This window comes from Orbilia oligospora, assembly GCF_000225545.1.
Source record: "Orbilia oligospora ATCC 24927 unplaced genomic scaffold scaffold00173, whole genome shotgun sequence".
Classification (NCBI taxonomy): domain Eukaryota; kingdom Fungi; phylum Ascomycota; class Orbiliomycetes; order Orbiliales; family Orbiliaceae; genus Orbilia; species Orbilia oligospora.
The window spans coordinates 68036-79492 of NW_011645730.1; the positions used below are offsets into that span (position 1 = coordinate 68036).

Sequence of the window (11457 nt, forward strand, 5' to 3'; positions counted from 1 at the left end):
GCGGAATGCGGGTGACTGGCGCCTATGAGACCTACTAGCTTGGTGAATGATTGACAAAATGCTCACTATACTGTCCGATACAATACAAGAAATTAGATGATCCCAGCCAAACGTATAGGCGATTGACGGTTTGGAAAGGATTAGATTATGATTTGTTGGATGATGACATTGAAAGGTTCCCTAAGATTGCAGCTCAGACGTAGCAAATCTAGCGGATGTTCTAAAGATATTCTCTTCCTGCAATTGACCTGCATATATAGGACTTTTGGTTCTCCTCATCGCAATAGAGACGCATTTGTGCATTTTCACCCCTTGAGTCAATAGCCTTGCATCTAACATCCGAGCTCGAGCATTCCACAACCGGATATCAAAATACAATGCGCTTGTCTAACAACATGCTGACGGCGTATAGCCAGTCACTTATTCCTCTTCTCTTGTCATCCTTTCCCAGTTTTATTAATTCCCAGAGTACAACATTGACGACCTCGACTACGACTGAGACATGGATCCTAAAGGATGTTACATTTTCAACAGTGGTTACGCACCTCCCTTGGTGTCCGCTACCATCTGCTGGTGCAGCAGTCTCCGCATCTGGTCCTATAGTGGTTCAATTATCTTTCAGAGCTAATGTTACCGATGGAAGTGATTCTGGTGATGGTGTTGTCACATTCGTCATGGACCGAAATGGCAATGATATCGTTGTTTCCAATAACCCCTTAATTCTTTCCCTAAATACAAGCTTTGTTCTTCAGGAGTTTTCCAATACACCTCAAGTTCTATACTTTTCACTGCCGACAAATCTCACAAGTACTAACCGCAAGTTGGGCAAACGATTTGACGAGCTCCTCCCCGTTTTTGTCTCGGACCAAGTCCCTTCAGACGCTATCTTTGAGGGTTGGTTCGAGGATATTGACGGTGAATTCTTCATTCGGGTATCTACCAGCGGAGGAGAGGTTATTCTCGGGTTTACTGTCTGCCCAACAGATGGAACAGCAGCCAGTGGACAGAAAGTTTATGTATATGATTTGTCGCTCGGAGTGCCAAATACCGACCAATGTATCAGGGCTGCCGCCAACACTCTTCCATATCCACTGTGGACTGCTAGTGCTACGAGCCTCCCAACTGGTATCTCTATTGGTAAGTTTGAAACCTTTTTGACAACTACGGATATTATGGCGCATATCTAGGTTTAGTTGATATTTAGTGTTAACTTACCGTGATGCTTTGACGTAGATCCTTTTAATCCAGAAGATGGGGCGACTACTCCTACCACCAGATCCCGAACTTCTAGGCGTACTAGTATACGCTCGTCAAGTGCTACTACCACGGACAGCGATACTACAAACACTATCACAAGCAGGACCCCTACAAATACTGGAATGAGCATCACGAGCACTTCTAGCAGCCGCAGAACCAGTTCTTCAAGTGACAGCTCTGACTCAAGTTCTATTTCCTCGAATTCGTCGACTACTGATACCCGTATATACACAACCACCACATTCTGGACAACTGGCGTCCCCGATGGTACTACATCAGCTACTTCGACTACCGATGCGGCCGATGCTACAGTTACTGTATCAGAGTACCAACCTTACCCCTCATCTATCAAAATTGTCTCAACCAGAGACGGCGAAACTTCTTCTGCTATATATTATATTAAAGCCATCTTTAGCGGAAACTGGCTCCCCGTCCCGCCTTCTTTGTACGAAGACCCTATTACCTCTTCGGACCTATTTCTTTTAAACATGGTATGGGTTCTTAACAGCGAAGGCCACATATTTTCTCCAATTTATGGACCCCGCACGGTTCAAGGCGAGTGGCAGGGTTTGGGGCACAACACTACCATACCCAACCGACTATATATCGTCGGATCAAAAACAACGGCAATGGACATCCCTGATTTTAGCGGCATGATTATTCGAGTAAAAACTTTCACAGAAATGGTGGACACTGATGTTCTCCTCTCTTTTAACATCACCAGTTCTGGGTTGCTTACCTTGAATTCTGCGGTTAACACAACGGCTGGGTATGGTATCTGGGCTTGCGAAGAGACCGGGCAGCACTGGGGCATAACGGATGGGTCCGATAGATACTGCCAATGGGACAAGATTACCACTATGCATATGCAAGGAAATCCAGCTCTCGCAGACTCCGATGAAGCATACTATGGCTTTGTCACCGTTGACGCAACTTATACCGCAGGTTTGGGTGATGGGCCAACAGTCACAAGACACAAGTTCTTACCGAAGTCTGTCACAACAGCCACATTGGAGCTAACGGCTGGAGATGCCTACTACCTCACCGTTGGTACTGGTTTGAAAGTCCCAACCGCAACGATCACCTTCGGTCAACGTGTCGAGCGTTCAACCTCTTCAAACGCTTGGAATATTACTGCATCTATTTCCTCAACAGTAATTAACCCCTCGGCACCTACTAAGACGGTGATTGAATACTTAGCTCCTTCCGGACATCCAATGTATCGAATGTTTTGGATCGGTGGTGCTACGACGGATCAGAAATACTTCGCCCTGAGCACCGATACCACCACAGGCAACCAACTTCTCTTATACGGTGACGCCAATACGGATCCAGATACCCAAAGGATAGCAGAATTTTGGACCACTCCAAACGGTAACGACCTTATAGCGAGAGGGTACAATTCCACACATAGGTATCTAGATCCAACGTACGCATACTTCGATTCTGCGTCGAACGGGATTAAGTTTTATCCTTTCCAACAAAATCCTAGCGGAACTGAATTAATGCTTTTCGACTTTATGCCGGAGGACCAGGGTTCCGGAATGCAGCCTAGATCGCCATCAAATGCAGTAAACTGGGCTGGCGGAGATCTGGCACTCTGGATGTGTGGTAAAGGGGCCACAACGTACCCAAGTGGACCGAACGCGGTATACCTTGGTAACAGCGAAACTACTACAAGTGCATTAAATTTAGCAGCCGATTGCGCTGTAATAGGTGACAGTTTTTTCAACACCTGGATCTATGAGGACGGTATATGGTCACAGGGAACCTACTGGAAGAGGGATGAAGATGGTGCCTGGAGAAATGATGACGGCGCTGCCTATCATGAACTCGTGGCGTCGGGAGAGCTGTCATGATGATTTTATGAAAAGTTACATGCATCCGCAGGACGGAAAATTCGTTTGCAAGGCCCTGAAATAATCTAGAACTCTGGAGTCGATATATAAAATATTCACGCCTATAATATCAGAACTACGACCATTATATTTATTGGTAGTAGTACGTTTATCAATACTGTCATTATCACCTACTACGAACTTTGCATTTATTTTATTACTTATACTGTACTGTTTTAACTTATAATCAAATCTTAATTTACCTAGATTATGCCACAATATTCAACATCCATTATGTCTAATCCCTCGAGTGAATTATCATATAAGAATCTTCTCTATTCCAGGAAGCGTGTAAAACTCACAAATGGGCTGCCCGCCTATACATCTCCCATTTTATCACTCAATAATCACGGTGATCAACACAATTTAAAAAAGCTCGGTCGATAGTTGATAGCCCAACTCGTAGCTAGGGTAAATATGTAGGGAACGTGGGTGTAGCATCTTGGAACTACATTTTAAAGGAAACCGCTCTTACATACGCATATACCCGGATTCTAGATCCCTAGAGTTTCTAATCGGACTTAAGCTATGATCATGTCAGACGGCTTTATAGTAAATTCAGGATCGCTGATATCTTATCGCCGGTGGATATACGCGTCAAGTGTTTTTGTACGTTTGCAACCCTCGAGCATTTTCCATTTACAAAAGCGATACCTACTTAGGTTATATAGGCTGTGAACTTCACAAATGTTCAAAAGCCAATTGCAAACAGCTGTACAGCAAGAACATTTCTTTTATACCTTTGATTAAATACATATATTCACACCGCCTAACCAGCCTCATGGCCCACGAAGCAAAAGTAAAAGAAAACACTGCCAGCGCCGGCACACTTGCCCTCACGATTATATAGAAAGAAAAATCAAAATCCCTGAAAAATGTTTCCTTTCCCTCTAAGAAAAGTACTTTATATACCCGTCGCTAACTTTACCTAAAACTACTAGTTTATGTTAATTTTCAGTATTTATTTCTTAACATCAACCATAGCTCTATTGGCACCACCAGGTGCAACACCGTCGGTGCCGAATCCCATGTAAGAGATGTCGTCCCATGGATGACGGTACAATCCTGTCCTCAGTCGCTTCTGATCCAAGTGATGTGCAATCAAACCAATGCTTCGGCCGAGAACGAAGAGACCGTTCAAGACACCCATCTAGAATCCCAGTTAGGAACAGTCTCGATATAAAAGTGTTGTTTATGTGGGATATATTCAACTGACCTTTAGGTAGTCCTCCGCCTCCTCAGCGCTGAAGGCACCACAGTTCCTGAGCAGATCTACGAAGCAGACAGCAACACAACCATCGACGTTCAGAATCAAGTTATCCTTCTTGGAAGTAGTAACGGTCTCGACGGCAATAGCGTAGTCAAGCATCTTGCAGCTTGGGAAATTGCGGCGGACGAACTCTTTGACGAGCTCAACACGCTGATCGGGGTTGTTCCGGGACTTGACTTTGTGACCGATACCAGGGACTATAGCAAATTTTCTATTAGTAAAATTGAACCAAAAGAAGTGAATGCGGACCACCAGACGTACTCAGCTTGTTCTGCTTCCTCATTGTGTCGACGAACTCCCTGGGCGAGAGACCCTTGTCAACAGCATTTGTGAATTCCACGGCAGCACCATCAAGCGCACCACCAAATCTCTCACCAATGGTCAACAGACCAGCCACCAAACTCGAAATCAGGTCCTTGCCAGCACGAGTAGTGATAATTGTGTTCATGGCCCCGGACACAGCGGGACCGTGATCAGCTGTAAGCATGAGAACCATTTCCAAGAACTTAGAAGCATAAGCCGGGAGACGTCGTCGGAACCACAACAAACTCATAACACCACCAATACCGATATCCTCAGCAAAGACCTCAGAGATTGGCATACCAGCGTATAGAAGTTCTTGGCCACGATCATCGGAAATGGTGGAGATGAAAGCGGCAGGTTTTCGGATAAGACCGAGCTCCTGGGCCCAGCTGTAATCCATTGGAATCTTTGGGGGAGCTGGCTCCTTCTCAGGGACAATTGTTCCATCAGCAACCAACTTCTGGTAAACCTCGCTGAGGAGCTCTGGGAGCTTCTCGAATGTCTCTGGAACGTGGAAACCAGCATTTTTCATGGCCTCATTCTTAGCCTTTGCGGTTTCCATCTTGGAGTTTGCAAGAGATCCGGCGTGACCGAATTGGACTTCAGTGGTGAAAACATCTGCACAAGTACCGATAGCCCAAGCGACAATTGGCTTGGTGATCTGACCGTCGTTGACAGCGTCAATGACGCGGTATTCTTCTACACCACCAACTTCACCAAGTAGCAGGAGGATCTTGCAGTCTGGATCGGCTTGGTAACGGAGCATATGGTCGATGAAGGTGGTTCCGGGGTACCTGTCACCACCAATGGCAACACCCTCGCAAACACCGTTTGTGGTTTGAGAGACGATATTGTTGAGCTCGTTAGACATACCACCGGACTTGGAGACGTAACCGACGGATCCCTTGCGGTAGAGCTTGGATGCGACAATGTTGTCCATCATACCACCAGTGTTACCAATCTTGAAGCAGCCGGGTTTGATACCACCGACTGTGGCGGGGCCGATGATTGTGACGCCCTTCTTCTTAGCAATGTGTAGGATCTCTCGTGCTCTCTATGTCATTTGTTAGCATGGTCGCCGCCTCTCTGTTTTCTAGAATTCATAGTACATACTCTCTCTGGAACACCCTCTGCAATGATAGCAATACATTTAATCTGTGGGAACTCCATCAATTCCAAAGTGGAAGAATAGACACTTCTGCTGCTGGCGAAGTTGACGACGGTGTCGACTTCTGGGTGCTTGGCAATGGCCTTCTCGGTGGATTGGTAAACGGGCAGCAGGGTCTCGCTGGTTCCCCAGTACATCTTGGAGACGAACTGACCACCGAATGGGTAGATAATGGCAGCTACGGAAGGAGTGGTTCGGTTGTTGATGTAGTCGAAGTCGAGCATACCTTGGACAGCCTGTAGTACAACGTCAGTACTCGTCTTCCAGACCCCCGATTTATCGCAGATTGGGATAACAGAATATTTACCTTGGTTTGCATACCATAGACGAATGCTCTCGTCTTAGGATGGAACAGAGTATGCTCTGCTGGTGGTGACCTCGGACGAGACGGAGCGGAGAAGCGGGCAATGTTATCGTTGACATTGAGCTGCTTGCCGCTGCCATTGGCGGCAGAGCTTGGAGCAAGAGTAGCCACAGATGGCATTTTGAGTCTATAGATAATACGAAAATGTATTCAAAGGTCTGTAGTGGTAGAGGTTAGCTTTGAAGCCGGGGTGGTGGTTTTCATGAAGCAGAATTGAAGCAGGAACGTCGGATAGAAAGAAACGGCAGACAGGAGTTGAAGTTTGGTGTTGTGGAGACAGCACACACAACAAAATTGCCCGCTCCCAACAACCACAGAAAGAGACAGACAGGTAGATAGCTGCCTCTCGAGCTCTCTGCGGCGATGAAAAACCAATAGCCACACTCCAAATCGACAGCTGCGTATGAAAATGCAATTGAGCCGAAGGGGCCAAAAAGACTTCAAAGCCTCAAGATGGTCCAGGCGGCCCAGGCTGAATCGAACAATACCGGCAATCGAATTGGGAACGATATGTCTATTGGACTGGCGAAAGCAGCCAAAATGCACGCAAACTTCCAACCAAAGAGAGCTGGGAGCTACCAGGAGGAACGAACTTACTCTACTGAGCTACAACAACCGGTGAAAGCAATGAGGGTATATTGAATTGAATGGGAGGGATGAAAATAAGAGAGAAAGAAGGAAGGAAGCAGGAGAAGGTCGATGATGGGATGAATTGAAGGAGGACTGACAGTAACCCCTCGAAAGCTGAGGCTAATTGCTTTGGTTATATCGGTCGAGTCTGGCGGGATGGAGTAGGACACGCGAGAGCTTTTTCCCAGCGAAGTCGCAAGCTCGGAGCTAGTGCGTCTCGATTACCGGCCAGGATAATGCCCACCACGGAGAGAAAAAAGCAAGGGTGGGTATCGACGAATGCGCTCTTGCCAAATGCAAACGATGGATGGTTCGATTGGGTACTTGGAGTCCCAGGATTCAAGGCATAAAGACAAAGGCTTTTTCTATGTTTATGCTTCTCTCTCGCCGCTGATATCGGTATTTGATTGATATCTGACGCTCTAGTTTGGCATCACGGTGACGTTCCTGAGAAATGTTGGGGCAGATTATTTCGGTTCAAAAACGCCCAGCCAAGCGGTGGAACAGGCTCAGGGTCCGCCCATGTACCCACTTCAACTGCCACCCAAATTGAGGCCGGACAGTCCGGGCCCGAGGTCAGAGACAGGTACACAACCTGTGCATGGGCCGCGCTGTTGGGGAGAGGAGCTTCAACAATTAATCTTAGCTCATCCAGAAAGACTAAGACAATCAGTCCATTCCTTAGTGGAGAAGACGAGAGAAAGCTGCAGTCCACGTCTCGCTCGCGAACAGGTTGGGGGAAAAAAAAAGAGAAGGAAAAGAAGACAGCGATCACGCAGAGAGACCCTTGTCCTCCTAATTTTGGCCTCTGGATCATGCAAAAGGGACGAGACGTTTTCGGCGTTTTTCGAGCTGGTCGGCCTCCGAAATAGTGGGACGTTGACATTGAGGACCTTCCAATGGGGAACCGGATTATTCGATCGTGAGAAAAGGCATTGAGAGAGCTTGATATATCCATTTTACCCGTAATTTGAATGATTCTCTGCATTTTTCTACAATTTTCTTCTCTTCTCTCCTTCTGTTCCGAGTCCTTATCTTCATCTCATAAAAATCCTGTACCCAGCTTCGTAGACGGGCTTTTGCTGTGTGCTGTTGGCTCTGCAAACCAAACCGAAGTTACTTAGCTTGGGAGTTGAATTCAAGTGGGCCTCCACCACACCACAACAAAACGAGCTCGAAACCCAACCTTGTCGACCTCCTCTTCCCTCTCCATTCATAACAACATCACCACTCCTCCCAATTGACCTTCAATTGAGCTTCACGGACCGTTAACACAGGTTTATTTTCAACTTACTTGCTGTCCTTCTCACATCATGTCTGCAAAATCCGTCCTCGAGGCCGACGGCAAGGCCATCCTAAACTACCACCTCACCCGCGCCCCAGCAATCACCCAGTCCACCCTCCCTCCTCCACCACACAATGCCCCTCCAAAGCTTGCTTCCTTATATTTCCCAGAAGATGTTGCTCCAGAGACCATTCTTCAGACCGCAGAGGCTACACACCCATGGCTTCTCGCTCCCGGTGCCAGATTTGTTGCAAAGCCCGATCAGCTCATCAAGCGAAGGGGTAAGAGCGGTCTTTTGGCATTGAACAAGACCTGGGAAGATGCCAGGCAGTGGGTTTTGGAGAGAGCTGGAAAGCCGGTAAAGGTTGAGACCGTGACTGGAACATTGAGACAATTCCTTGTCGAGCCGTTTGTACCACACAAGCAGGAAGAAGAGTACTATGTGAATATTCACAGTTTGAGAGAGGTAAGAGCTGTGAAATTTTGATGTTTTGGAAAGGAAGAGCCGATGGATAAGTATTTAAGATATATAATGCTGGGCCGGACGAAGGGAAGCTAGGGCGGGTAGGGTGGGCCCTGGTGATCCTTAGGCTATACCGGGTCCACCATGCAGATGTATTACGATTTATTTACGAGAGAGAACCATCTTACTAACGAATGGATGATAGGGTGATTACATTCTATTCACACATGAAGGAGGTGTCGATGTCGGTGATGTCGATGCCAAAGCCAAGAAGATCCTGATCCCAGTCGATTTGAAGGAGTAAGAATATTCTCCCCCGTTCTCGGGTTTTCAACATGCTAACAGCGCTTCAAGATATCCCTCGAATGAAGAAATCGCAGCTGCTCTCCTCCCAGATGTCCCAGAATTCGTCCACAACGTTCTAGTAGATTTCATCAACCGTCTCTACGCCGTCTATGTTGACTCTCAATTCACCTACTTGGAAATCAACCCATTGGTTGTTATCCCCAACGAGGATGCTACTTCGGCCTCTGTCCACTTCCTAGATCTAGCGGCCAAGATTGATCAGACTGCTGAGTTCGAGTGTGGTTCCAAATGGGCCGTCGCAAGAGGTCCTGCTGCATTAGGCATCAACCCTGCGGTTCTTGGCGGTGGAAAGGTCGATATCGATGCCGGTCCACCACTGGAGTTCCCAGCTCCATTCGGACGTGAGCTATCAAAGGAAGAAGCGTGAGTTTTCATTACCGCCTAAGTTCGCGAGTCCACTACTCTAATCCAAATAATAGTTACATTGCTGCCCTGGACGCCAAAACTGGTGCCTCCCTCAAGCTCACAGTCCTGAACTCCAACGGCCGTATTTGGACTCTTGTAGCTGGTGGTGGTGCTTCTGTCGTCTATGCTGACGCGATCGCTGCCGCTGGCTTCGGTGAGGATCTCGCCAACTATGGTGAATACTCCGGTGCCCCTACAGAAACCCAGACCTTCTACTACGCCCGCACAGTCATCGACCTCCTCCTCCGCTCACCTATGCGTGAGGAAGGCAAGGTTCTGTTCATCGGTGGCGGTATCGCCAACTTCACAAATGTCGCATCCACATTCAAGGGTGTCATCAGGGCGTTGCGAGAATTCGCACCGCAGCTAGTTGACCACAAGACCAAGATCTGGGTGCGAAGAGCCGGTCCTAACTACCAGGAAGGTTTGAAGAACATTAAGGCCGCAGGAGATGAGTTGAAGCTAGACATCAAGGTCTACGGACCAGAGATGGGTGTTGCAGAGATTGTTCCGGTAGCATTGCGTAAGTTTCCTTCCTCTTTTTCTTTCTTCCATTTGGGACGGGACCACGGCTAATAAGATTCTCAATTTTCTAGTTGGTGCTACCACCAAGGTCAAGGAATACGGCGAGATCTAAGTATATTTCTGTATGTGGCGGTTTTATTATAGCGAGTGGGAGCGGGCGAAGTGGTGGGGACAAAGTATATAGAAGGATGGCTTGTTCATGGCAAAGCCGTTTTTGTGTCTAACCATCTTGAGGGCCCAGCGGTCCAGATATACCTTACTTGTTTGTAATAAAAAAGAATCTTGAACCAAAAGCTTCTTCGTTCATGTTCTCCCTTTTATCTTCGTTAGTTCATATCAAGAAGGCAATTATCTAGCTTCCTAAGCTATGCAATGTGCACAGGGCTTGTCACGCGAGGCAGCTCCCTAGTTGGCTGGTAGGTTTGAGCCTCGGCCCGTTACAAGCTTAGTTCGTTCCTTTTCGGATGCGACAACCAACCTCACGCCATTTAGTTCCTTCCATTCCAACCCCGGATTTTAATTCTTGTCAACAAAACATCACCAAATGTTCTCGTCGCTGCAACCTCACCGGCCGACTATCGTAGGTTCTTGTATATCGTGGTTTGTCTTGATATAGAATGACTAATAACTCGGTATGTGTAGCAAAAGCCTCCTCCTCGAGTACCACAAACAACTACCCGAACCTCATCTACCGCGCCTGATAACAACCCATCGTCTCTTCCATCTACAACAACCACAACCACGACAGAAACGAAGTCCCCTACGACGGCTTCGCCTACCCAAGACAAAAACCCCAAGCCTTAGACTCATATACCCGCCACGAATACTGTCACCCTCTCTAATTGGACCGAAATGACGTCACTCCCCCAAAACCCGTTGTATAATCCATCACTGAGGCATCCGGTATTTTTCACTGAACGGCTTCGAAAACCTTTAGTGTTACCGTCATTGCAGTCGCATGCAGGGGTGAACCAGCAGCAGCAGCAGCAGCAGCCGGGTGAGGGCTCCGGAAGAAGTATTGTGGCTGAAGGGTACCGGTATATTGAACATAGGAGGCCAGTCGAGGTTGGGAAGTTGTGAGAGTGGCGATTGAGGAGGATGGGTGTACGATAGCTATAGGTCTATACGACTCAGCTGCGGGCTTTAATAAAAGGAAATGATATCAAGCGACCCCTGTTACTGATCCTTCAATATAAAGCCAAATAGCTCGTAGGGGCTCCCTATCCCAAAGGATGGTAGGCCACTAAATCAAACCCACAGTTGAGGAGTTTGGAGACGAGGCAAAACTAAACTAGTTGATTGTAAATGCTTATATGTGTATATGGCTTTTATGCTTGTGACCCCGTACCTTCCTCGCTATGCTAAAATTTCCCATCAAGGTATAGTCAAAATAGTCTAAATACTAGTGGCTAGATGCTCCAATATAAACTCCGGGTAAGTAGCAGGAATACTTAAGCTCCTTTAGGTGCCAATCCAATGTCAAGTCATCCAACGTATCCCAATGTGTGTAAAAGGCTTAAGAG

The 11457-nt window shown here is 47.2% G+C and overlaps 4 protein-coding genes across 4 annotated transcripts; 3 read left to right on the top strand and 1 right to left on the bottom strand.

Annotated features, from left to right (window-relative positions):
* Positions 1 to 377: 377 nt before the first annotated feature.
* Positions 378 to 3116, top strand: AOL_s00173g17 (uncharacterized protein; the record flags this gene model as incomplete). Its single annotated transcript, XM_011127759.1, has 2 exons — positions 378 to 1137; positions 1234 to 3116. The coding sequence occupies 2 exons, from the start codon at positions 378 to 380 to the stop codon at positions 3114 to 3116; spliced, it is 2643 nt and encodes an 880-aa protein (XP_011126061.1).
* A 1000-nt stretch (positions 3117 to 4116) lies between these two features.
* Positions 4117 to 6380, bottom strand: AOL_s00173g18 (uncharacterized protein; the record flags this gene model as incomplete). Its single annotated transcript, XM_011127760.1, has 5 exons — positions 4117 to 4305; positions 4372 to 4622; positions 4687 to 5782; positions 5842 to 6132; positions 6204 to 6380. The coding sequence occupies 5 exons, from the start codon at positions 6378 to 6380 to the stop codon at positions 4117 to 4119; spliced, it is 2004 nt and encodes a 667-aa protein (XP_011126062.1).
* Positions 6381 to 8203: 1823 nt separating this feature from the next.
* AOL_s00173g19 (uncharacterized protein) lies at positions 8204 to 10046 on the top strand (the record flags this gene model as incomplete). The annotated part of the gene is made up of 5 exons (XM_011127761.1): positions 8204 to 8641; positions 8844 to 8938; positions 8984 to 9367; positions 9424 to 9932; positions 10006 to 10046. The coding sequence occupies 5 exons, from the start codon at positions 8204 to 8206 to the stop codon at positions 10044 to 10046; spliced, it is 1467 nt and encodes a 488-aa protein (XP_011126063.1).
* Positions 10047 to 10478: 432 nt separating this feature from the next.
* On the top strand, positions 10479 to 10738 carry AOL_s00173g20 (uncharacterized protein; the record flags this gene model as incomplete). Its single annotated transcript, XM_011127762.1, has 2 exons — positions 10479 to 10514; positions 10577 to 10738. The coding sequence occupies 2 exons, from the start codon at positions 10479 to 10481 to the stop codon at positions 10736 to 10738; spliced, it is 198 nt and encodes a 65-aa protein (XP_011126064.1).
* Positions 10739 to 11457: the final 719 nt, after the last annotated feature.